This window comes from Rissa tridactyla, chromosome 3 (genome assembly GCF_028500815.1).
Source record: "Rissa tridactyla isolate bRisTri1 chromosome 3, bRisTri1.patW.cur.20221130, whole genome shotgun sequence".
Lineage (NCBI taxonomy): Eukaryota > Metazoa > Chordata > Aves > Charadriiformes > Laridae > Rissa > Rissa tridactyla.
Window position 1 is genome coordinate 121,335,808 of NC_071468.1, and position 27,888 is coordinate 121,363,695.

A 27,888-nucleotide genomic window follows, 5' to 3' on the forward strand; every position below is an offset into this window, starting at 1 on the left:
TACCGCGTTAGAGCAGAAGTGTCAGCAGTGCTAATTGGTTGGTGAAGGAGGCAAAGAGAAGATTTTTTTGTCCTGGTTCTGTCTTTGCCCGCGTGCAGTGGAGTTGTTCAGCGCCTTCTTTTGTAAAGTGGACGTAGAAGAGATATCACTGTCACATAAACAAACATGTAAAATTCACAGAGGTAACCTAGCTTTTCCACAATAAAGAAATCTGTGTTCATGGAGAATGTTTTATTTATTATTGATAATAATCTTATCCCGTACTTCCTTGACCTGTGCAGTCCCCTCACTAATCAGTGTTCCCTCTTAAATCTCACCCAGCAATCCAGCTTTTCTTCATCCCCTCTACATCTCACTTTGGATCACCCATTGCTCATATCTTTTAGAAAAGCGTCATCCACGCTGTCGTTCTGAGAACAGAGATTTCTTTCTCTCTTCATGATGCTTGTGTTGATTTTGCTCATGCTTGTTTTCACTCTTTTTTGGTAAACATAGTTATCACTTTGTGACTGATATTTGAGTTCACTTTCGTATAAATACATGATAAAAATGGAAGCGTACCATTGGTTTTGAGGAATGAAGGTACTTTTCAGTTTATGTTTTGATGCTTTTTTGTTGTGTTTTTGGGTGGGTTTTTTTGGTTGTAGTTTCATCAGTTGTGCTTTAGTCTTAGATAGTCTTCCCCTTATTTCCATAAACATTATAGAGAATATCTCTAATAATTAGAGAACCAGGTACCCTCATGCAGAAATATCGAGGTCTCTTCTTGAAGAAATTTGTGCTACCATTTTTTAGGAGCTGAACGATCTGAATCCTGGTGATCGTACTCAGCTTTTACCAGGGTCAGAATCACTGTGTTCAGATGCCAATCTACAGCGTGGGTTTCCTGCAGAAAATCAAGACTTTTCTTTCCATCCTTGCTTTTTTGCCCTGAGCCCCTCCTTTTGGAGATTTTGGTGATGTTTCAGTGTCTCTTGAACTCAGACCTGTAGTGCTGACACTTTCCTTTGTGGATCCCAAAGGATAAAAATAAGTACTGGAAACAAACACTAGTTTTCCTCCTCCCCTCTGGCATCATTGGCATTATCTTCTGATTCCTCTGGTACCAGTAATGGATATCCTGGCCTTGTGCTCAGCCTTAGTAACTTAACACATGAGCAGTTTTAGTGGAGCTGAATTTAATTATAAGATTGCACAGTTGAAATCCCAAAGCAGAGATCTCCTTGGGGCAGGGGAAATTATTTGTCCTCTCCTCCTAATGGATATATATAGGTCCACAGCTTGGACCTGTCACCCATTTCCAGGGGTTTTTGCAAAAGACCAAGTACTTTTGTCCCTTGACATGAATCTTGTTTCCTCTATTTTGTCAGACTTCTTGCTCAGTCAGCTGATATTTTTTTGGATTGACTCAGGACTGACTATCTGCCAAAACCTTTCTGGTTCATAACCATTTTCAGAAAGTGCAAGTTTTAATTGTGAAGCGTTAGTAAGTAAAATATTAAAAAATTCACCAAATGTCCCCATAGCCAGTTGAAGTCTGATGGTAGCCAATAACTTGAGTTTCAAGAGAAGAGTAAGAAACGTGTCATGTATGATGAGATTCATGGCACATTTTTCTTGGTTTCCTACAGTTAGTAGCTGAAGCCTCGGTTCTCTAGTTACATTAGAAACATAGAATCATAGAATTATCGAATGTGTTGGGTAGGAAGGGACCTCTAAAGGTCATCTAGTCCAACCCCCCGGCAGTCAGCAGGGACATCTTCAACTAGATCAGGTTGCTCAGAGCCTCATCCAGCCTGGCCTTGAATGTCTCCAGGGATGGGGCCTCCACGACCTCGCTGGGCAACCTGGGCCAGTGTCTCACCACCCTCAGTGTAAAGAACTTCTTCCTAATGTCTCATCTAACCCTGCCCTGCTCTAGTTTAAAACCATTGCCCCTCGTCCTATCGCTACATGCCCTTGCAAACAGCCCCTCCCCAGCTTTCCTGTGGGCTGGAGGAAGGGGGAACAGCCTTCCTCCTTCCTGTTCCCCCTTCAGGGGCTGGAAGGCTGCTATAAGGTCTTCCCAGACTTCTCTTCTCCAGGCTGAACAACCTCAACTCTCTAAGCCTGTCTTCATAGGAGGGGTGCTCCAGCCCTCTGATGATCATTAGGGACAAGTAGCCTCCTAACATGTTCCATTGAAGATCAACCCTCTTTAAAAAATGCAAGAATCATGGAGTTCTGTGAGACACCACATGGCTGAAAGGCTTTATTTTATGACTGCTGTCATAGACTGTGTTAGAAGTTTAGTAGTGGACCATGGACGAAATACTAGGAGGGCACCATGAAAATCTTTGATCTAGAAGATTTCTGCAAGCAGCTTTTCCATCTTGTTTTCTTCATTCCTCTCAAAACCTCTCCGCATTTTTCCTCAAAAAACTTCATGGCTTATACTCACCCCGTTTGCGTCATCCATCCTGCAGGCTTGAGAGGTCAGTCCAGTCTCTGATGGGCCTAGGAAACCAGTCTCTGTTGCCTTCAGGATAGCTTTGTCAAAGGAATGCTTTCTCCTATCCTGCCCTCAGGCTTAGGAGTAGCTTTCCTGAACAACTTCAAAGACGTTTTCCATTGTTGTTCAAATTATCTGTGAAATGCCCTCATATTTTAGCTCATTCTAGTTTTGAGAAAAGATAGTATTTCCATGAAAAGTTATTTCAGAGCATCTCCACGCGAGTCAATGTGAATTTAAATTATATAAAAGATCACAGCATTTACACATTCATATCCCAGTTCTGGACTCCATACCAGCTGCCAAGTTATCTATTCCAACTTTTTGGAATTTAGACTATCTTTTCATTATAGTTTAAAGCCCTCCCATTTTTTTTTATTTTTTTTTTATGCCAAGAACATACTTAAGAAATAAAATGCTTTAACTTTTCCAACAGTTGCATTCAATTTGAAGGATCTAGTAAACATTACTGAAGCACAGCTAAGGGAAATCCCTCATGGCTAATAAAAATTTGGTAGTAATAGCAGACAAATTTTGAAGTTTTCATAATAGATTATCTAAACATCTCCAATGCAAAGCATAAAACAAAGCAGGCCCAGAAGCTATTGTATAGTTTTTAAACTATCTTCAGATTCTGGAGACAATCTGAATACATGGAATAGTTTTCACACTATTGATGTTCTGGCAGAAATGTTGCTACTTTCTTCCCCTATTGTTACTGGTATTTTTGTTAAGAATTTCAGAAACATTCTATGGGTTTTTTATGTTAGCACGAAGATCTTTGTACCCCCCAGTAGTTTGATTTTAACCATTTGCACAATTTCAGCCTGTGAAAACTGTCTTTTAGCAAGAGGAAGTATAGTAATTTATCCTTACAGGGATGTTGTGACTCAAACACTCCCTTCTCTTCCTGTTGCTTGATCCAATGTAATTAAATAATAGATTTCATTTCATAACTTTGCAGTAGCAATAAAGAGGAAATTATGTTCAGAAGGCATGTTTATTTTTTTTCCCCAGCCTTTTCATGGCTTAAAAGTGATTCTTTCTCTTCGTGCTAAAGTAATGTGAAACAGCCTTTTCAAACTTATGTCCTTGGGAAATGAATGTTAATTAAAGAATGAACATTAAATAAGAGTTAGGAAATCAGTGCCGTTTTTCAGACACAAGTATCTGTTGTTCAGATTTTACATTTATGCTCCTTCGTGTTGCTTTCTTTTCTTTCTCTGAACGAGGGTTCCCTCCTTTTTCCTTTCTTTCATCTTCCCAACAGAAAATCTGTCACGTTCATGCTATCCTCTGTGCAATTTACCTTGTATTTTTTGAAGCTCTGAGAATTATAATTCATAGACGCAAAAGAGAAAATACAGCAAACCCACACATGGATACAAAAATTTGGACTTCCTTTCCTCTTATTTTTGCATGAAAATGTGTCTACCTTGGACTGGGATTATTGTTTTCAGAAATTTCCCTCCATTTTTTGTCTTTATCTCGCATTAGAAGATTGTTGGAAGAAAGGTGCTATAGATTTAGGATTTTGAAGCCATTATGAAATGAACTGGAGAGAGATTCCCTGATAGAAGAGAAAAATTTCATACAACTTCCAATTCTATTACACGTTCTGATTGTACCTTGTCCCCGTTGACAAGTGGTTTTCCTGAAGATCGAAGATTACAGAACAGACTGAGACTTTCTCTGGTGTCATAATGTACACTCCACGCACATATTTCTCTTTCATTTTTCACTTTTTTTTTTTTTCTACTCTTGTTTCCTCTTTCTATTGATAGTTCTGGTGCATCTTGCAAGATCACGCTTCCCTATCTGTCAAAATTCCACAGGCAGTAAAATTTACTTTATGCCCAGACACCCTTGTGGCCTGTCCTCCATCCAAAACCATTTAAACCAGTAGTCATCTACATGTATTCTGTGTCTCACTGTTTAATCTGAGCGATCCTGTACCATTTAGCTGTAGTCGCCGTGCAAACTGAGAACTCCCACTTGCTCAACACCTGCATTTGAGCAGACGGGAATAAAAAAAAGGAGAAAGACCACTGTGAATAGTTTCAGGGGAATTATTTTAATTTACTAAGTCTTCTACCACTAGCACTGCATTTCCAAGTATGAACACAATGGCACGTCTCTTCAGAGCTGTGAATAATTTTAGAGCTTTCTAATGGCAAATATTACCATTTTGTATTTTTGATTGAACCTGAATCCTTTTTTTTTTTCTCCTCCTGTCTCCTACTCTAAATTTTCAAAGCAAAGTCTTGCTTGTGTCCTTCGCGGGATTTAATTTTTTAAAGTATGTTTTTGTCCTTCGTTTTGAAGTGTTTGAAGGGATTTTTTTTAGTGACTTTGGGATCAGTTCAGCCAAAGGATCAAGGTCTTGCCTCCTCTGTATTCAGTGCACTGCTGGTTGCCTGCTCATCATAGTAATACTTGCTTTGCAGTTCTCTCGTTAGCCTGAGGCTTGCTCTAAAAGCACTTTATCTCTGTGCTTGGAATAGGTAAATACACATCTGATTTTCCCTATGACAAACGGTGAAGCCTGATTCCAATTCGCTGTCATATGGAAAGGAAGGGTATTTATTTAGTGTTCTGGTGAAACTAATATAAAGCAATGATTATTTTCCTGTGTGAGCAATGTAAGGACGCATGATTTCAGCAAATGTTACTCTCTGTAGCAATGGGAGAAAGAAACCTGTTTATATTAGATGGTTTCTCAATCAACAGACACCAGGTTTTTTTTTTTTTTCTGCTTGTAGCATTGGAAACTGCCTAACAATAATCCTGAATGGTGGTTTCTTCTGGGATTTGAAACCAAAGGACAGGAAGCTGTGGTATAATGTAAACCTCTGCTGGTTTGCGTGCCATAGTAATATTGGGGAAAGAAAAAAAATAGAAATAATTGATGGAGAGGAAATAAATCTGAGTTAATAGACTAAATATTCAGAAATAGTATTATTTTCAGTTCTTAAGAAGGGCAAATTCTAATTGCCTTTTTTGTGTTACTAAAGGAAAGGTGAATACATTTATTGCTGAAAAGATTGCACGTTCTTATTTTTTCAAAATGCCATTTAGTACCAAGAAGGCCTTTGAAGATGTAATTTACATGGAAGTAATAGTTAAAGTTGAGATTCTCAGCTTGCAATAGGTATAGTGAGACTGCTGTAAAAATGAAATAGCTCATTGTGAAAGTTTGAATCCAAATGTAGTGAGTTTTATTGTCATTTCCTCCAAAACACCATCATTTATTTAGTTTAGATACGGGGAAAATTTGCTACCAGTGATTTACAGTGGGAGGTCACCATTTCCTTCAGCATCTAGAATATCTGGACAATCCTAGAACGTGTACAGTCTGTACAGGACCTCTACGCTCATCTTCAGAAACAGAGGCGTGTTTGCAGAGGTTGGAGTGCTTTTGGCATGAGAATCTTTCAGTTTGTAAGGGGAAAAAAAATAAATAAAAGGCTCTGAGAAAGGAAGTAAGTTAAGTACAAAAAGTCGTGTATGGACATTGCTAGATGTTTTAAAAGTATGGCAAGGTTTAGATTTGTTATAATAAGTTTTACATTAACTTTTTAGAAAGGAAATGCTAATTCTTTTATTAATATAAATCAACAAAACTTTACTCCAGCAAATTATATGGCATAAGTTAATATATTTTAAATTCGAAGAGCTTTTCCTTTTAGTCTATTGGTTATAAAATCTGTCACTTGCTCCTGGAATGGGGAAAAAAAAAGTGTTGCCCATTCTTTAAGTTACAGATTCAAAGTATAAAACGTTAAACTGTGTTTGCAGAGGTTGGAGTGCTTTTGGCATGAGAATCTTTCAGTTTCGTATTGACTAATGAATCTTTCATATCTACGAAGTTCACACTTCGCAAAGCTTTTTCATCGTCGCTTGCTCGTTCTGGAGAACACTACTCCATCGTTTCCCTTTCGATGATATTTTTCAATATTTTTTGTTTTTCTCCCCTGTAATAATAATAACTAGAGTAGAAGTTTCCGAGTTTGTTTTCTTGCCTGCTGCTATCATCACCTGCAGTGGGAGAGAGCATCAGCAGTGGCTGTTCCCAGCACTACGCCAAATCTTGAATTTGCAAAGTCTACGTAGCCATCGAATAATTTGACCATATGAATTCAATGAGTCTGAACACTTTTCTGCATTTAGAGACGTTATAGTATTAATGTTGTTGGTATAATTTCACTTTTGGTCGGTATTGCCTGCTGTAAGCGTCAGGTGTGCAATAGCGTTTCTTTTGTTTCATGGAGGGTAGAAGAATTACAGGTATAAAATGTTGGCCCAAGTTGTTGATTTTGGAATTAGAATTGAAAGAAGGGAAAATAGGAAGAAGTCATGCCTGAAGCTTAAGTTGAAATGTAGTTATTGTTCATAAATGCGTTAAACTCTTTTCTCTGTGTGACAGAAAATGCAACAACAAGCTCTAATTTAAGAAGTTAAGTTGAAATTATTTATAAAGAAGAGATTTTTAAAAAATACTCTGATTTAAATCTCATCTTTTGCAAAATAACAGTATTAATTTCCCTATTTACTTGGACATTTATTTTCCTAATTTCATCTATTTAATATAATTTTAAAAAATCATTCCGTCTCCAATAGATGCAAATCTTCACTTTCAGTAGCCGAGCCTAGGCTGCTGGGCTTTAAAAGTAAGTTAGCATTTTTCTAATAATTGTGCCTGTTTATATTTTAAACAAGAATGGTTCTGAGTATCAACAAATGTGGGGCTCAGCTATGATTCTGCCAGCTAAAAGTAAAAAAAAAATCTAAGGATTATAATCCCAGTTCGTGGTAGGATTGCTGCTCTCTTGCCTACTGAACTGCAGAAGTTACCGCACCTTATGCAAGGAGTTGAACAAGCATGCAAAATCCTTTGTGAAATTATTCCACATGTGAGAAAAGGGTTTCACCTATTTTTTCCCCTCCCTTCTCCGACGGAGCACCACTTAAGTCTCTTAGACATTGGTAAAGAGTGGAATAACGAGGCCCATATGTCTTCATCAGCAACCTGGCTGGGTGACGCAGGGTATGCTCAACAACTTTGTTGATAATACTAGATCGGGGGGGTGGTTGACAAGTGGCAGAGCTTCATTCTTGCGGGAGCTTGATAAACTTGAGGATCGGATGGACACGAATCTGGTAAGTGTCCACATCTGTGGCAGAATAATCCCATGAATCACTCTTCTCTGGGAATCTACTGCTCTGAGATGAATTGTAGGGTAGGGTCCGAAGATGCCCTGGGTGGCCAAGCCTGTTCTGATGATTTTTTTATACTTTTTTTTTGGAAAAGAAATGGTATGTGCTTTAACTTAAAACCATTTAGTAATGTTCAATTTTATGACATTGGTCAACAGAAAGCCTTCCCCTTCTGGGTGTAGGGATTTCCAGCAGGTTGAAACTATGGGTACACCATAGGTAAGCTCCAGGAGCATGGTGCATTTTCTTGTTAGCCCATTCCATTACACAGGCTGAGTCCATGGAGTTTCCTAGAGGCCGTGTACATTTTTTGGAATTTTGATCTTGTTTATAACATGAATAATACCAGCTCAAGCAAGCTGCAGGGTGTTCTGTTCCTGCTATTTTCTCCCCCTATAATATGTACCTTCTTTTGTTGCGTTTCTTCTATTTGTATTATGTTGCGTTGCTAAAAAACAAAAATCAAAACCAAAAAAAAACCACCCTACAGTCTTTTCTATAATCAAAAGATGTATATGGCTTGTCAGTAGAATGAAGAGAGATGGTGATATCCAAAATTATATTAAATGTTCGATTTAAACAAATGGGAGTCATAACAAAATATCTTTTCTTCATCATACTAAGCTGTAGGGGTCTTTAATAGCAGGATAAAATGGATTAAAATATGGTTAAAAGTGTGCAGGCTGAGATGTAGGGCTGTTCGTTGGGGTTCATGGGACTTGCTTTCACACAACGTCGGTCTGAAGGCGGCTGAGGAAAGGGCTGTTTTCTCCATTATTTGTTAGAACAATCTGACTTCTTAAATTTATATCAACCGCTTGTCGCCTCTGGTGTCAAAACCACCCTTGAGTATTGAACCTGTAGACGTACTCTTTATGCTCTGGAAGGGAAGGAGTCCTTCTCTAACCTGCTTACTGCTGGAGGTGCTTTTGGGATAATTCTTCTCCCGCTGCTAGTAACTGGCTGCAGACTCTGTATCCAGATCCAGCTCTTCAGGCTGGCTGAACTGTGGAAACCAAAAGCTGTTGCCACCTGCTAGAAGGCAAGGTGAAGCTTCGATCTTGCTTCATACACTAAAGAGTAAGTTTTTTTTGAAGAAACAAATATAAAAAATTACGCACTTGAAAATAAGTTCTCAGTAAATGCCAGAGACCATGGGGTGTGAGCTGATGTTTTCTTATTCTCGTGATCTGTACAGACTGAAATTCACTGTATGTTAAACAATAAAGTGCTTCTCTTTAGCGCTCTCTACAGCTCCCTGAAAGGAGGGTGTAGCCAGGTGGGGGTCGGTCTCTTCTCCCAAGGAACAGGTGATAGGACAAGAGGAAGCGGACTCAGGTTGCGCCAGGGGAGGTTTAGGATGGATATTAGGAAAAACTTCTTCACCAGAAGGGTTACCAAACATTGGCACAGGCTGCCCAGGGAAGTGGTGGAATCACCGTCCCTGGTAGACGTGGTGCCGAGGGACACGGTTTAGTGGTGGACTTGGCAGTGTTGCGTTAATGGTTGGACTTGATGATCTTAAAGGTCTTTTCCAACCTAAATGATTCTATGATTCTCTAAAGCCTCAAAAGGGGTCGCAGAGCTTTATCTGCCCAAGGTCACACGTAATCACCTGGTGTTACGTTAAATGGTCTTCAGTAAAAAATACTTAGATTTGAAAACCGATACCTAATAAGGAGAAAATTGTTTGCCTTTTAATCTGCAGATTAAGTTTTACGTTTTAGACAGTTTATGATAATTTAGTCGTGCCGTTTAACTCTTGCGTGGTCATCCTAAATCGTTCCCTATTACAATGCTCTAATGGACTCCATAATGTAATTACCCTGTCAGGATGTGATGGCCGTGTAAAGTACATCCCTGTGCTGACTTGTGGAAACAAGTTCTGTGTTTTTCCAATGTATGTTAGGATTAGAAGCTCAGGTGTCAGCATGAAGAGCATGTGAGTTATTATATAGAAAGATTTAAGTGAAAAACAAAGTTTAATTGCCTTCAAAACAGTATTGGGATGCTCTGTTTAGAATACGTTTACGGCACTATATCTAAATTCAGAATATGCTATTGGTATTTTTATAGTTGCATACTTTTGATCTAGAGAAGATGAAAAAATAGGACACTTTTATGCATATTTAATAACAAAACAACCTTCCTTCCTCAGAAAAAAAAAAAATCAGCCAGGTGAACTATGATCTAATTTTCCCCTGTAATGAAAACAAACTCGTAGCTCCTGAAGCATTATTCTTGGCTCCCAGCAGTTCGAAGGCATGCAAACATTACCATTTCGACTCCGTCCTGCCATTTAACTGGAAGGATTATGTCACAACAGAGTTTGTTTGTTTTCCAGCTTTTTGTCTGTTTGTCCATCAAGACGTTTTTGTCGAAGAAGTATCGGTGATTGTTGACTTTGGAGGTAATGGAAGAAAAAATAGTTATGAAAAAAAAAAAAAAAGAAAAGCAGACATTACCGTTGAAGTAACTGTGCTCTGTCATAGGAGAATGAATACTCCTTTCAACAAATCTATAATTTGCAGAAGTTGCAAAAAGAAAATAGCCGTAAGGTGACTGTTAACATACTTCAGTTCATCCTGCCAAGAAAGTTAACTTCATAAAATCATTAAACCAGTGATTACATTTTAAAATATTATTCCCCAGCCATTTCTTCTTAGACTTTAAAATATAGTTACTGTATATACTGCCTTCTTTGTAATGTGAAAAATTGTAAAATACACTTATTTTTCATAAACTCCTAATTATTAACAGAGCTATTTGCGCTCCTATAGTTAAAGTCATTTCAACACTTCCGTTATTTAAACTTCACTTTTTAGGGGTTCATAATTTGACTGTAATAAAAAATACATTCAGACTCCGAGGTTTCAAATATTGTTTGCTGGTATTGGGAAATTCAGCCCGTTTTTCGTTAAAAAGCTAAGTAATTTGGATTGTTTGCTGTTCTTCAAGATAATCCCCAACAAAATGTTTTGTAACGTGGACTAAATCATTTCAACCGTGAAAAAAAATCAGGAAAAGACAGTGAGGATGTTGACACTGCTGCTGCCCCAAATTCTGTGACCGGCACTGAGTATCAGAGGTTTGGAGAAGGGAGATGGTGGGAAATTCTTGATGCATCTCCACTGTTGCCATATAGGAACCTCATATATGATAAGTTATTGCGGTATTTATATCACACCTATCATTTGGGGTCACGGGCAGTAGACCCGCTGCTCACAGAGTAAAAACTCCCCCTGCTTCCACCGCAGCGAAAGGTGAAAGACCTCCTGACTTCAAGGTTGCTTAGCTCAAAATTGCTTTTCTGGAATGATAAATGCTCGGGCGCTCGGAGATGGATCGTTTCTTTGGTATGGCTTCCTGAAATCCCCCTTCATCATGTAACGTAGCCGCGGTAATGACTCAACAAGGCCTTCAGCTCCGGAAATTAAGGAGTCGGGGCTTATTGCATATTAATGGCAACTCTGGGACAGTCAAATAAGACAGTTTGTTGTAATACTAATTATAGCAAGGCACTCATGTTGTGGTTTGAATGAGTCAATTATGTGTGTGTTAAAACTATAAATACATCTTCCCCCCAACCTCGGCTGTGTGGTACGTAATTTTTTTTTAATTGCTTGGATACATATTTACCTGAGCATATCCTGGTTTCCCAGGTAAATATGTGTACCAATGCAGAACTCATTATGGTCTGTTTGGATAAATAATCCATATTTTATAACTGTACAGGAAGTAATTATTTTCGTATTTTGCTTTCTTTAAGCCAAAGAAATTAAATGCCGCGTGTTCATTCCTTAAAATAAAATAGATGCAAAAGTCGAGGCAATACGAGAATAAAGTTTTCATTGTTTTGGTAGAAACTGAGAATATTATTCCAGATTTTGATCTCGTGTTTAGCCCAGAATAACTCCATTAAACTCAACGGTGTTATTCAGGCTGTACTTAGATGCAAATGGGACGGGAATTTGGCCTCCTCTCCTTACTCTCCCTTACTTCATTGGGAGGTTCCTGCTTGCACACAATCTTCGCTTTAAATGACATTGTCACGTGTTTATCATTGGGAAAAAGAAGGTATTTCAGCTACGCGCAGAAATTAGCATATCTGAATTTTATGGTAAGAAAACTAACGTCTTCTAGAACCATAGGATGGTTTGGGTTGGAAGGAACCTTAAAAAATTGGAATTATGGTCCTATGTGTGTTAGGGAACTCGAGCGTTCTTTCACATCAGACATTTCCGCCATTGTTTTGTGGGATATTTGGAAAAGCTGTGTTGTGTTATCACCATGCTAAGGGCAGGTTTTGTAACACTTTTAAGCTTAGTGGGGCCAAAGTCAGCCTTGGCATAAATCCATTAACTGCAATGGATTTACACCAGAGATGAATATTGGCTCGTTCTTGGTAAATTTATTTTTATTCAGCTCTTTATATTTTACGTTAGAAATATAAGTAGCTTGCGTGCCCTCAAACTAATCAGAATAAGAAACAGTTTTGCTTATGCCAAAAAATAGAACTATCGTTTTTCACATTCTTACATTTTTCAAGTAAGATTATATTACTGTGACTTCTGAATTCCTGAAATCTCTCTGGTCTTTGTGACTGCAAGGGCCAAGAGAGGGTTTCGAGGGGAAAATCTGAAACTCTTCACGCAGTATGTTTTGTGTTGTGCATCCGAGGTACAGTTAACGTTTTGTATGCATGTGATTAGTGTGGAAAAAAATTAATGCAGTCCAGTATTATGATTTATGGACTGAATCTTTTGCCCACTGAACACTTGCCAAAATGAAAATCTTTCCTCCTCCCCCCCCCCCCCCCCCCCCCTCCTTTGGATATTAGAAACAGCTACTGTTTTTGTTGATCTTTTTAACTTCTGAATAGGCCTATTTCAAGTCATAGCAGCATGGGAGCTCAGATTAATAATATACTTATTCAGCCAGTGATACTGAGTGAAACCATTGCTAGTGTGAGTATGAAGGATAGGATTTCTTTAAATTATTTTCAGGTGCATTAATGCATTTCTGAAAGAAGAATATAGATATATTCGAAAATAAATTAAATTTCGGTTTATCAGTCGTGTTCCAGGTGTGTGTGTGTTTTAATACCAAGATTTTTTAGGGCGTCTCTCCTTTTGATAAATTCTGTTCTGTGCGCACTGTCAGTCCATCCGTCAGATGGCTAATGAGGATAAGAGCAAAGAAATTATGGTAAAATCTTGCCTTTTGAGCAATGCTTTTGAATTTAGAGGATAAGGTGTACTCCATGCTGTGAAGCATCCTTACTGTCCCACCTACTCTACAGCATCATCTTAGGCCAGAACCAAATATCCTCCGGTGAGGTGAAAGGAGCAGATCCCGTTGACTTCTCTTCTGCATTTGGGTTGGAGCTCCTTACCTTCCTTACCCCAGTAGTTTGATAAGCACCAGCTTACACAAGTTTGGTTTCTAATCTTGTACTGGTTTTAATATGATCTATTTGTATATAAACTAGCCCAATTTCCTGCACCTACTGAAGGTGAATCCAAGGCTGACGTGCTTTGTCTCTTACGAAGAGATTTTTGCTCTTTAAAGCCTAATTTGAGGAGTCTGGAGCCTTTAGAGACACTGTCATGGTTGAGGTGAGGACAGTTCCTTACTTCACAATCCTTCAGCCGCCTCTTACTGGTTTTTGTGGCGTTCGTTGCTCAATCCCATCTTTATCTCTTTCATGTCTGAATGGCCTGGTTTTTCCAGTTACTTTATTAATAGAGTCAAAACTCAATAAGTTTTTTCCTATTACTTTATTAACAAAGTCAGTGTTTCCTAGCAATTAATTTCCTTTCTCTCAAATGCAAAGAGAGTATGCCCAGAGAAGTTCTTCATGTGGGTCTGGTTTGTACTAATGATAAGTCAAGAACGGGTAGAGTTTCTTTCAAAAAAATACTTAGGTAAGCTGTTTAAAATTAATATTTGTTATTCTTAAAAATTGTGAGAGGGATCAGCCACCCTTCCACAGTTGCAGATAAAGTGCTATGGCAAGAATTTGGCATTTTTACATTGCCTGAGAGAATAATATGTTCAATTTCTGGGCTAATGCGGTGCAAGGAAAGAAAAAAAAAAAAAAGGGATGTAGCACTTTTTAAAAGCGGTCGTTTCAAATATAAAAAAAATAAAAGCTTTTGAGATTTGTTAAAAGTCTTTCAGTCTTTTTGTAAAATTGTTATTCACTTCTTGGCTACCAAGAGCCGAGTGAGTGACACCTTTGAGAGTCCCAGCTTGTGTTTGAGTGCGTAGCTCGTATTTTGCTATGGACTGCCCTGCGAACTTATTTAAAACAAACTCTAGTGAATAAATGTTTTAACACAGAAACAGCCATCCTAATTTATCAATTTATTTTAGTTGCAGCAAGCAGCTGAAGTTTCTCAGCTGAGAGGAGCTCGAGTCATCTCTGCGGAAGATCTCCTGTTCTTAATGCGCAAAGATAAGGTACAGTAATGAAACAGTATTTTCTTACTTTACGTAGTAAGCTTCTTACCGTCTTTTAAGGTGTTTTCTTAACCTTTGTGAAAGGAGTCCATCATCATGAATAGCTCCATTTAAAAGTATAGCTGCTCTGCAATTGTATTGTATTGTGCACAGTACAATAACTGCATAACATTTTAATTAATTCTCATTTTTTCTATTAACTTCAATTATAAGCAGATTTTTTCACTAGCTTTAGAGTGGGTACTGTACCTTAGAGCGCAAACCAATTTCTTCATAACATTATAGATATCGATCCGTATGCTTTATATCCCTTTTATTAAAAATCAATCAGTCTAATTGCCTCCTAGTTATGCAGGGTGTAGATGTGACATTTGACAGTGCGATCATTGCATTTTTGTCATCTGGGCTGTCAGTAAATCCTGTCTTGATTTTTCCTTTATAATATTTCTGCGGTACTTTATCTCAATAAAATCTCCAAATTTAGAGATGATCTTGTTTTCTCTGGAGAATAGGCACAGCAGGTCAATAATTTTTTTTTAAAAAGAAAAAAATTCCATATGAAGATTAAATTAATTTTCTTTCTTCAAATTTCCAAATTATAAAAAAAATGTTATTAACTATTTTTATCAGCATTATTTATTCTTCCTTTATGTCCTTTTCCTCCTTAGTTCCCCCCTTTCTCTCTTCCCTTTTCTCCTGTCCCCTTTTCTCTCCCCTCTGTTTTTCTTTCCTCATTTGATAGGTGAAACCTCATGACCAAAACCATATCAAAATTAAAAAACACTAAAAACCAACTGCACCTTCGTTATCTGATACGATCCATAAGGCTCTACTGAAAACAGTGGTCAATATGGATGTCGAAGTTCATGAAAACGTGCATTTGTAGGTTTGAATTTCCAAACTAAGCAAACATTCTGGAGTGTCTCAAAGAAGCCGGATTTCTGAATTTCTGCTTTCTGAAAGTCAGACCGATTTCTGTCTCACAGCTGGCAAGCAAAGTACCAAGGAGCTCAAATAAATAATATTTAATGTGGGATTGCTACTGACCTTGCTGTACTTTCTATGTAGGGATTTTCTGCAGAATTAAACATTGCGAACATTTTAAAAATGAAATTTTTATGTATCGTATTGCACATTTGCATGTCTGTGTGTTGCAAAGTTAGTCTAAATAAAAAAGAACTCTATATAATACTAATTAATATAAATGTATTTTTTTTTCTCGTAGAAGAAGCTTAGGAGGCTACTTAAATACATGTTTTTTCGAGACTACAAATCTAAAATTGTCAAAGGAATAGAAGAAGATGACCTCCTTGAAGGTAGAAAAAAGAAATTACTTAATTTGGGGGGGGCTTGATAATTTTCCACTGCGCTGAACAGCTCAAAGCAAAGTATGAAAGTCTTGCTTAATAGTTAAAGGTGCAAAAATATTGTCTTCGGAGCAGTTTGGTTTAAAATCTCTGCTTTTCCATTTGAAATATTCAAAAGTAAGCATTCGCCTCTACCATCCCAATGATAAGGAAGGCTGCTTAGTGTCAGAACTCTGCTGAAGTACGAAACCGGTGCTGATTAAGGGGCTAATTGATTTCAGCATGTCTAATTTCAATGCGGCAGCTACCGTGTGCAACTGAATGGACATTTGTTAAATTATTGTCAAAGAGTTTTGACGTGTTCAAAAAAACCACAACATGATCTGAAGTGACTGAATACTAATATATGATCTGGGCTTGTTTTCAGTGCAGTTTAACGTTTTATACTTTGAATCTGTAACTTAAAGAATGGGAAACACTTTTTTTTTCCCCATTCCAGGAGCAAGTGACAGATTTTATAACCAATAGACTAAAAGGAAAAGCTCTTCGAATTTAAAATATATTAACTTATGCCATATAATTTGCTGGAGTAAAGTTTTGTTGATTTATATTAATAAAAGAATTAGCATTTCCTTTCTAAAAAGTTAATGTAAAACTTATTATAACAAATCTAAACCTTGCCATACTTTTAAAACATCTAGCAATGTCCATACACGACTTTTTGTACTTAACTTACTTCCTTTCTCAGAGCCTTTTATTTATTTTTTTTCCCCTTACAATGAATTCCTTGTGTTTGGTTCCTGTGAGCATCCACATTGATGTTAGGTAAACATTGTACTTCTTGTTCGATCTGTGGATAAGTTTTTGTCAACTCATTTGAGATTTAATTTGCCTGTGGCGTTTTATTTTCACCACACGTGAACGTATTGTTTCACCGAGCAGTCTGGCAGTATGAGTTCCTACCTGACAGCTTTGGGTTTTTTAATACTGAAGTCTGTATCACTGTTTAAAACAAATAAATTTGCATAAGCCATTTAGATGCTCAGGAAATGCTTCCAAAACGCAGTTCATCTGGGAGTTAAAGATCACATTTTCTGGCACGATTTAGTAATTAAAGCCATTAATTTTGTTTCATGAAGTTAAGCTCTTTATCACAGAATCACAGAATGGTAGGGGTTGGAAGGGACCTCTGGAGATCATCCTGTCCAACCCCCTGCCAGAGCAGGGTCACCCAGAGCAGGTGGCACAGGAACACGTCCAGGCGGGGTTGGAATGTCTCCAGAGACGGAGACTCCACCACCTCTCTGGGCAGCCTGTGCCAGGGCTCTGCCACCCTCAAAGGAAAGAAGTTCCTCCTCATGTTGAGATGGAACTTCCTCTGTTCAAGTTTGTGCCCGTTACCTCTTGGTTTATAACTGCTATTCGTTTTTAGAACAACAGAGAGCACCTTGCCAGGGTTCTCTAGGCTTTACTGCAGAGTGATGATCCCCCCTGTAGTTTCTCCTACAGCTCTGTCCACGTCTTTCAGTGAGAAATAATGATACATGAGCAGTAGACTAGGTTTCTCTAGATTACGAAAAAACACTAGGTTCTAGTAGAAAACGCTAAAGGTGATTTTTTACTACAGTGCTACTACAGCACAGCAGTGACATCACCTTGGTCAGGTAGCATGACTGGTAGGAGGAGGACAGTAAGAACAGGCCTTTTCTGCATAGTGTGTCTGATTCCAAAACACGTCCCTCCTAGGGACATCAGTTGATGTTTGGAGAAGCCAAATAACTTCAGTTTATTTTTCTTTGCTTCCTTCTGTGAAGACAAATTCAACAGTAATAACACTAACAAACGCCAGAAGCTTGCTCAAGACTTTCTCAACTCCATTGATCAGACTGGAGAGCTCTTAGCCATGTTTGAAGATGACGAGATTGATGATGTCAAGCAAGAGCGGATGGAGGTAATTCTTTTCTTTATTGATATGCAGCTCCAGCAGAGAAAACTGTGAAATATTTCGCACATCATGCTGGTTTTATGCCTTTTTCATGCTGCATATTATATCGTCATTACATTTATTTTCCGTTTGCCCAGATGGTCTAACGGAATCCTATTTCCATATATTTCCTATCCCTCAAATGTTTCCCGATACCTAAGCACGCATGCTGAGAAGAAAGATTACAAAAGGGTAGTTATAGATCTTTCTGTCTGCCATGTATTTGTATTTCCTTCCTGTAGAAATCAGATTCTATTTATAAACATTTCGCACACATTTTTCGCAATTATTTTTTTTTTCTCATTATTCCTCGCATTACAGAATTGTTTCAATAGCATTTGAGGACTCTTTTCATATAACACAGCTTACAGATAAAATTAAAATATTCTGTGCAAACATGCTTCAGTATATGCTCTTCTCTCTGCTTTCAAGTCCTATTTTCCAATCTATGTACTTATGAAAAATTATGTCCACATTACAGAATGCAGTAGCATATCACTCTCAAAAAGCAAGCCTGAGATCAAGAGGCAGTAGAGCTGTGTTGGCATGGAAGTCTGTGGAACGATGGTTTTGATGCTAGTTGGTTTTGATACCAGTTTTACTCATTTTCACTGGGATTTAGCTACACTGGCACAAGATACCATATCATAGCAAGTCATAGGTCTTATATAAGATCAAGCACCTTATAGATCTCATAGAATCACAGAATAGTTTGGCTTGGAAGGGACCTTAAAGATCATCTAGTTCCAACCCCCCTGCCCTGGGCAGGGACACCTCCCACCAGACCAGGCTGCTCCAAGCCCCATCCAGCCTGGCCTTGAACACCTCCGGGGATGGGGCAGCCACAGCTTCTCTGGGCAACCTGGGCCAGGGGCTCACCACCCTCAGAGAGAAAAATCTAATCTAAATCTACCCTCTTATTGACCCTATGTCCTCTCTATCGGTAGAGCATGTTGATTTTTTTTTTCTTGCATTATTTACTGTGAATCATTTATAAGATCCAAAGGCTGTATCCGTTCTCTCGCCTTGAAGGCAGGTGACATGGCCTGGCTTGGGTCCCTCTGGCTAAATTTTCTGTAGGTGGACAGGTCTACCCTGTCTTTTCGGTAGCCCTGTCCAGATCAAATATGGAGAACAGTTCATGGCCCCTCTTCATGCTCAGTTCCTCCTCATGTCTTGTGTGGGCAACTGGATGTCAAGGCCAAAATTGTGCCAGGAGCACGCTCACAATTCCACACGAATGTTTGGGCTAATTTCCATCATTTTTATTCAGTAGCTTAGTATATGTGGCTGTTGGTAACTTGCTATTTTTAGAGTGCTTTTTATACCCTTGCGGTGGTAGAAGCTGGTTACGATGGTTTGATTTTCTTTTCTATGCTGAGGTGGCTGATGTGTTCAGTAATATTGGTGTATATAATATTTGACTATTAGGGCCTCATTTCGCTTTAAGGATTTCATGGAAAATTCTAAGAAATAACCGGATTTTTATCCTGCCCTAGTTGTAAGTCTCATTTTTTCTTCTTAATGGAGCCCCTTTTCAGAACTAGGACTTCCCCAGTCCTTTTCCCCCTTCCTTCTCCCCATTACAATTACTCAAAATCTAATCAAGAGTCCCTTTGCTCTACGAAGTTGGCAAGGAAGAAGTCCCAATTCTCCCCAGCTGAAAATAAGTGCCGTGGAGCCGTCGTTCCCAATCGCTGTTTGTGTTTTGGAAACTGATGGTTTCTTTTCTTTTCTTTGCCTTCTTATTTATTTACGCAAAATGTTATGTTTTGCATAAAGGCAGGCAAATCCTTTGAGCTTGTACACAAAAAAATACATAACAGCACTGTTCTGAATGAAGGGGTTATGTGCTTGACTTTACATTCTTTCTGTCCTTCCAGTATTATATTTTTTCAGTCTAAAAAACTCCACAAGTTACTAGAAGTATGAAGTTCCCCGTCCTAGGCAAGGACAAATCTGACTCTATGTCTGTCAAGGAATGTGTTCCTGTAATCAAATATTTATCCTTCATCTGACTACAAGTTTTGTTTTTTCTCACTAGACTATAATTCATGAACTCTGTGTGTGTGGGGGGGTGGTATTTGTCTGTATATATATATATATATAAAGTAATTCTTCTCTATTGCTCTACTTTATTACATTTTGTGAACTCTTGATCTTTCTCCATGATAAAAAAAAAAGACAAAAATCAAGCTCTACTTTAGAATAGATCCAGGTACGAAGGCAGTACTGTGTATTTTCTTATTAGTTTTTAAAACTAATGACAAAACACGGAAGATTGGTTGAGACACGCTATTCAAAATGTTTAACATATTTTTTGGCTTTGTTTTGTTTGGGCCTTTGTTGTCACTTTGAGGTGGGTGTAAAGGAATCAAAGATAGTAGGAAATGTGATCCATTCCTAAAGGAAGAGTTGTTAGTGGATGGGCTGGTCTCGTGTATCACGTTTTCTTTGTGCAGTAGATTGTTTAATCCATGGTAAGTTTTGGAGGAAATCCAATAGACACTTTAGAAATTCTAACAGCGTTCTTTAAGGAATTAGTGGACTTAAATCATGAACTGGGATCTAAAGGCAGTGTTCCTTTTAGGTATCAATTACCCCCGAAATGTGTGGTTATCTTGGTTTGGACAACTGTAAGTGATTTCAGTTCCACTTTGCCTTGGGCCAAAATCATGCTAAGTTGTCCAGAGCAGATGATAAACATATATTTCTGATGTCATTATGGGCTAAACAGGATATGATTGTTTAGCGGTATGGTTTCAGTTATGATACAAAAAGCAAATATTGTTTATACTCATTTCTTTTAAAACATTTTATAAAATTAGAGCTAAGACTTCATCGCTTGCTGTTCTGTTGAGGTCTATTCCGTATTTGTCCCACGGAGGAGTAAGCAAAGCTCCGAGCCACTTTCAAACATCACTAAAGGAGACCAAACAATTCTACACGTTTGACTGAAAGATGCCCACTAATGCTGTTATATTAAAAAGAGAGGACATTCTTCTGGGATTGTATGTGGAACTTATTGATGTGTCCTGGGGTTTTAATTTGAAGCAAAGGGACCATCTCTAGAACAGTAATAATAACAATGTGCAAAGGAAAGTGGAATGCTCTTAAAATACAGAACAAATCTAAGAACAAAATTCATGTTACTTTGTTATAATACATGATTCTGTTACCGATACTTTGTGATCATGACTTATTATAATAAAAGCTTCAATAATAGCAATGGATAGTGGCAAACCAGCCGCCTGTATTGGCAGAATCAAAGCGAAATAAAAACTGGAATAACAGCCCTGTCTCACTCCATAACAGTTAGTATTTTGCCCTCCTAAGACGGCAGTAAAAGAGCAGTGAAACGCTGTTCCTCACAGTAAGAACCATTATAGATGGAATAAACTATTCTTGTTCGTGGATGTAATTCAACTGTGCACGTGAAGGAGAGCTCTCCGCATCACAGTTGCTGTCTTCATAACAGGTGACGGTCTCTTGAGAATAAAATCTAGCTGTGATTTACCTAACACCCCTTTTTTATTGAACAGGTTAGGCTCTGGAATAACCAGAGCTGGTGGTGCTCGGGAATTCAATTCCCCTTCTATTGCCTGTTGTGTGACAGAATCCACAATTCGCAATTCTGCTTTCTTCTGTCTCTTAGAAATCGTTTAGAGGGGAGGGTTGGGATTTCTGTGGGATATGGCTGAACCCGTGTGGGAAGAAGGTGCGTACTCGTATAAAATCTTGGCATTTTTCCTTATTTTGCGGTTTAGGTACAGATGTAGTTTTGGGTGTTCGTGTCCTTACGTTGCTACTCTGAACCTCTCAGGTGACGTGTCCACAGTGAAACCAGCTGCAGGTTTCAAAATCACAGGCTGTGATTTTGTGAACGGTGACAGCGTTCTGTTGTGGTGAATGGTAACAGTTATGTGAATGGTAACAGTTCTGCTAAATTTTCCTATCAGAACCACTATCAAATTTACCATGCCTTGTTATTAAAATCAAGTACAGCTATGTTAAAACTAAGTCAACATCATTGTGAAGCTGGCTTCTGTCTCATTCTGTCAATGCCTATTTTTTATCATTTGTTTTGTAGTTCCACCTCCCCCACCAGGAAAAAGTCTTCCCATCAGGAATCTGAACTGACGTACAAAGGAATGCGCAGAGCATCGCGCTGTGAATGCTCCGTTTCACTTTTGTTCCTGTAGGATTAAGAGCAACACCATTCATCTGTCACTCTGACTGCTAATTTAGGAATATATTTCCAACATTCAGATGTTCTATGGCAATCCTTCAGTTGCAGTAGCTACCGTAGTGCTTTCATAGTACATTGCAAATTTGAATAAACAGTGGAGGGAAAATAACTTCCCTAGAAGAATACACTACCTTGAAGACAGGCTAGATGCCAGCAAAATGTTAAACCGAAGTTACATCCCTACAGAAAGGGATTGGCAGAAGCTTGTTGTTCTTTAAGGTGTATTGTCCTATGAATTACATTAGGTATTGAAAAACTGCAGATACCTATTTTTATTCTAGGAAGTCCATTGTGGATGTGATTTTTCCTGTGCTGTTCATCGGGATGCTTCTGTACAGAGCTCACAATGGGCCCTCTGCAAAATGCCGTAGATTGCAATAAAGCGTAGGTGTGTTGGGAATACGCCCTTTGTTCACATGAGGTTAAATTACTCCCATTTAATTTTGTCTGTGTTCAGATACAATTAATTTGTGTCCGTCAAACACACCTAAACACACCTAGATGCACCCTGGGGTACAAGGAATCGTGTTCTGGAAGTCCACTCTTCAATCATAGAAAAAAGGTAGACCTGGCATGCAGTATGAAAATAGTGACCAAGAAGATTCCTTCCTACTGGAATATGATCATCAACTCTTGAGTGGTCACACTTTGACCTGAGCCAGGCAGCGTTGTCGAAAAAATCTTAGGCCTGGTTTGGGAGGTAGCGTGGGCCGGGAGCTCTCTCCATGGCATGGTTTGGATGTGGCCGCTCTCTTTGGGAGGTTTGGAGTGCAGGAGCACGGACACAGGTTGCTCCATGTTGACTGCCCATGGAGCTAGGGCACGGACCTGGTATTTTTTGGTTGAGACAGCTAAAATTTTGTGAGATAATTCAGAAGAAAACTCTATGAGCTCTTCTGTTCAGGGAGGATCCAAAAGATGGTGTTGAAGTGCTTAAATTCATGGTACTAATTTGGAAAGGATGAACAAAGAAAATGAGCAGGAAATGATTTAGAAAGAGCTCTGAGTCCTTTTAGTACTACTGTGCTCATTTCGCTGGTGAAAATTATGCCAGTGTGAGTGCTGTGTGGGGTCATTACTCTTTAGGGAGTGTCTGCTCATGCAGGGTGTATCTATAACAAACGGGAATTTGATTTAAAGCCCATATGGAAAGCTTAGTGCTGTCGTACAGACAACACGTACTTAATAAAAACTGCATGCCAGAAGACAAACGAGGAAGTTTTATGTTACTAAGCATCAGGGCATTGTTTCTCAGAGCACATCTTTTTTTTTTGCTATATAATTTTTATGATAAACTTATTTTTCGGCAGAAACGGTCATTTTTAACTTCCTTAGTGATTTCAGATTCTTGTTGATAGATGTATTTTGGCACAGAACCTTTGCATTTAGTTGAGCGGTGACTTCTGTTATCTCACAATATTGCGCCCAAATCTGATGTATTACATTTTAGAAGCACAGTTTATAAGCGCTAACGCTTCTTCGATTTTAACAGCTACGCCCTATGAAAGAATGCATCTTGGGGTAAGATTTGGCTACAGATGAAAATGTTTAAATTTGTTTTGGGTTTTTGCATGTGAGCTAAGTGTCTCATCTCCCACTGTAATTACTGGAGACCCGGGCAGTATAAATAGTGGAGTTTAGAGAACTGAGCAGCTGATCAAATGTTTGTATCTTCTTTGCAGGGAGCGACACAGCTCTGTAGGCTCCTCTGGGTGTATTTATCTTGCAGGGAATTTCTCGGTGTTGTCAGCAACCATTCTGCTTCTCTCCTGGCCGTATGTGGAGAGTGGAGGCTGAAAGACTAGGACAGAAAGTATTAGAAGCGGAGGAGGCTTGAGTTCGGGGGAACTGGTAAAGGGATGGAGTGTATGTGCCTACAAGTACGTATGGTTCAGGCTCATTTGAAAATAAGAGTCTAATGGGAGTGTTGCATTTTTGTGCTGTCTTTAAGAAATACTCTCACAGATCTATCATGTGTTTGTCTTGTGCTGGTCCACATACAGAATTTCTAGTATTATATCATTTACACCAGCAACTCAGGTTATAGCCTCAAATTTTAAGACACTGAGTTTTGAACAAAGGGAGTGGAAAATAAATTTCCTTGTTCTTTACTCAATATTGTCAAATGTGGGCAAAGGGATCCCAGTGATGTGACACAGAAGGACAAGCTATAGCATTAAAAACCATATGTCTTCCCATGCGTTCTTGTATGGACAGAATAATTGCAACCTTAAGTGTAAACCAGTATCAACCTCATCTGTGTGTCCAGGCCAAATAAGGGGAAGTTGTCTTGAATTTGAAAAAGGACTTGCAATGGCCAAGTAAGGTACTCAAACAGGAGTAGGAAAGTTTCTGCCCAAGGACACTGTATTCCCAGAACAGTGATAAAAAACCCCAGGATCTCCTCCTCCCGCCCCCTTAAGCTGCTTTGAGAGCTTGGAGTGTTGCTACCACAAGTTGGGCTGAACTTCACTAAACTGGACCTGCCGAAAAAGTTTAAACATCCCAGTAACTTAGGCCAACTTCTGTACTCAGAAATGAGAGAGAACCAATCCAGGGGGAAGTTCGTGTCTTAGATCAGAGAGGAAAATGCTTTTTCTTTGTTTTTTTCCTTTTCCAAAACCAAATATTTAAGTCACATTTAAGCGTAATTCATCAGATGTTGGGAAAAGTACTTCTGGTGCCTCCGGGGTGGTTCTTTTTGGAGACTGAAGTTCTGTGTATGCAGGACCTTGATGATAAGAACAAAAGAGTGTAATGGTGATCTCTAATAGACTATAAGGTCAACACCAGCTCCCTATATACTGACTACTTCTTTTGATGTACACAGATGCAAAGATTAAAAAGAACGTAGATGGAATGTCAGCCAAGAAAAAACCCTTTATTCTGTAGGCGATATTTTTTTCAATATTGCAAAACCTACCTTACCAAAGTTAAGAATCCAAATATAGAGGGAATTAACTTCATTGCATCGCTCCAATGTTTCCAGATGAGTGCAAAGATAGCACCGCTAGTAGCGTCTCAACTGTAAATTAGCTGTCTGGGCATCAAAGTGTTCGTAACCATTATTCGGTATAAAAACAAGCCTGCCGGTATGAATGGTTTCTCTGATTACACATTGCTTGGGAATGTTTGGGACACTGCGAAAACACTATTTCTCTTGGGTAATGGTTGAGTTGGTTAAAGGTAAATAGAAAATAAACAGAAACAGTTTTTCATTATTACCTATACGTCTGTAAATATTGTGTTATTCTCATCAGAATGGGAAAAAGCTATCAAGTGGAAAAGATTTCTTGTTAGAGCCAGTAATATCAACAGACTTTTTAGGCTGCTACAAATCTAAGATTATTAGGGTTTTCTCACATCGGGGTTGATTGCTATGGTTACATAAATTGTGTGGGTCCTCAGTCCTAGTAAAATATTGTTGGTTTTAGAGCATTTTAGTGAGCGTTGCTCATACTGCAAATTTAGGCGGTTTTGCTGGGAGGAGAAGGTGTTATTTGCTTTTCTGTCTTTCAGTTCTTTGAGTATTTTTTTGCTACTGTTTTTTTCTGAGGAAGAGGAAGATTCTGGGCTGTTGTAATTTTGACACGCAAATGACCATGTTTTAACTTAGCTTTTGGAAGGAAACTTTATATGTATATAATTTATATCTATGATTTAATGTAGACACACATACATATAAACAGTATTTCCGTGGAGCATTTGATTAGGAGCCAAATGTAAGACTAATGAAACATTCTCCTTCTAAGTGTATTTTAATATTATGATTATTTCTGATCTTGTGTTTAACATGTTTGTTGCTTAGATAAACTAGGGACCAGGTATTGGTACTCACAACACGGTTATTGTTTATGTAAACTTTGGAGAATTGGGAACGAGGAATGATGCTGAAATCTGACAAAGGTCCCATTGGTAGTAGGTTATTGAAATTGCTGTCGTTCTTTAAAATAATTAAACAAATCTGCGCTGATAATGAATTGTGTTTCTGAGGTTGTGTAGGGATGTGATAATGCAAATCCTTTCTATAAGACAGGATGTAATTTAGATGCGTTGTGGGGGGGAAAGTTATTTTTTCATGTCTTTGAACCTTTGTGTAGCAAATTACTAATCTTTTAAGCTCCATTAGCCTAATACTTAAGTCCTTTCTTAATAAAGAAAAAAACCCCAATTTATTTCTTAGGCTAAGAGGTTAACCAGGCCTATCCTGTGAACAGTTTTAACATCCGAAGCTTTCCTGAAAGAATTAGTCACTTGCATAAAACCATTTTTGAGAGTGTTTTGCACGGGGTTCACAAAACTCAAAAGAAAAATCCATGGAGTTGTCCCACAAATGAAAATTACATAAACATTTCAAACACAGCACTGCTCTATGACATTCCCACTCCTCATCTGTTGCAAGGAAGAGATTTTCTGATGCTATTGTGAAGAGTGAGACAGAAACCTCAGCGCAGAGACCCCGTCCGTGAAGCAGAAAGCTTCCCAACCACCCGCTTCTCTCGCTCCCACCTGCAAAGCTCCGTGGTGCAGGAGCACCTTGGGGCATCAGCCACTCTTTGACCAAGCTTCAGTGTGCACTCCTGAATTCCTCTCTCCTTCCATGGAAGGATTCATATCACAAAAAGCTTTATCTTCTAAAAACGTGAAGACAATAGAGGAAGGTTCCCTATGGCATGAAGTAGAAGGAGGTTTGATGGTGTTCTTCTATTTCGACTGCTGTAGAAGAGAGGGTTCTGAGATTTAACAGGCAAGGTCCTGGATTAAACAGATGGGTGAGAACATTCACGAACCACCATTAAGGAAAGGGGTTTTTCCTGCTTTATCCGTAGGATAGGATATCCTGCTTTATCCGCAGGATTGAGATGCGTGCCTCTCAATCTAAGGCAGTGCGAACTTAATTTACCTGAAGGTTCATTAATCTGCTATTTCTAGACATGACAGGTAGAGCAGAGAAGCCACTTTTTTTCCTCTCCTTACTCTGTATATTCGCTAAGGGAATAACAATGCCTTTCTCAGTATTAGATTCCAGCCAGGAACCAAAACCTAGTTTTAATCAGGCTCATGGGTCAGCCCTGCAAACACCTTCTACAAAATTACTAAGAATCCCTTTCTTTTCAATGGGCTTTTGCCCTGTGGTAGCGGAGTGAGCAAGCTGTGTGTCCTCACAGCCTCTCCGTCCACAGCCCGTAGCGTACAGACCTTACAGAGGAGCACTGAAAGGCATTTTCAGGCTGCACTCCGGCTAAATATAACCAAAATGAGCTCAGATCTATTGAACAGGGGGAAAAATAAAATCTATTGAAGGCTGTTGAATACAAAAATGTTGCATTTGGTTAAGGCAGTGCCTGAGACACACATCACTGGGCGCTGTATGACTATTCAGGAAAATAATTATTATAAGCTTGTCTTGTAGTTATACTATTCCCTAAGCCTTTATGGCTAGCTACTGTTGGTGCCTGGGCTAAATGGGGATTTGTTCTGTCTCTCCTTACGTATATTTGATCTTTGCTTTTCTCCTTTTGTTCTGGGTTTGGGGTTTCGTTTTCCCTTTTTCCTTCTGACCACAGGATTAGCCGGGACTAGTGCAATTTTTCTCCTCGGGAGTAAAGAAGTCATTTTGCGAGCTTCTGGTCCCTATTGCCCCTGGTAGCTGATTGAATTCAGATAAGATTTTGTGAACATCTGTCACAGGCACTTAAACAAAAAAATCGAGAATCGCTTGATTCACTCAGTAGTCACTATCTAGGTATCACCATCCTCCTTTGAGTACGTTCCAGTCTAAAAGCCAGCACGTCACAAGATTTGATTACATATTACCCAGTTGCTAAGTACAAGTGTTGTCATTTTTCGTTCCCATTTGCAAAGCCACCAGGGACCAAGCCTTCCCACCAACATTCACACTAGAGTTCAGATGTCATTAGGAAAGCCAAATGGTCTGTTGCCTAAGGTGAAGGTCATTAGGATAATCTAATAGTAAGCAAATTGCTTCCTCTGGAATTAACAGGTATATTAGCGATACCAGCATTTTTGGTTTCAAAGCTGATTCTGATAGAGCTACGCTTAAAACCTGACACTTAGACTATCCCTAAAATAGGATCCTATGGCAGATTTTTAAAAGAGATGTCATTTTAGCACTGAGATTAAGAAGAACGCGTGTACAATACAGAATGCAAAG

General features: G+C 38.7%; 1 protein-coding gene across 6 annotated transcripts in view; it reads left to right on the top strand.

Moving 5' to 3' along the window:
• Nucleotides 1-27,888, top strand: part of SUPT3H (SPT3 homolog, SAGA and STAGA complex component) — a 292,380-nt gene that overhangs the window by 185,602 nt on the left and 78,890 nt on the right. For all 6 annotated transcript variants that reach the window (XM_054194657.1, XM_054194653.1, XM_054194655.1 and 3 more), the window contains 3 exons: nucleotides 14,087-14,173; nucleotides 15,399-15,489; nucleotides 17,295-17,431. In XM_054194657.1, coding sequence (XP_054050632.1) covers nucleotides 14,087-14,173; nucleotides 15,399-15,489; nucleotides 17,295-17,431 — 315 coding nt within the window. The remainder of the gene's footprint in view (nucleotides 1-14,086; nucleotides 14,174-15,398; nucleotides 15,490-17,294; nucleotides 17,432-27,888) is intronic.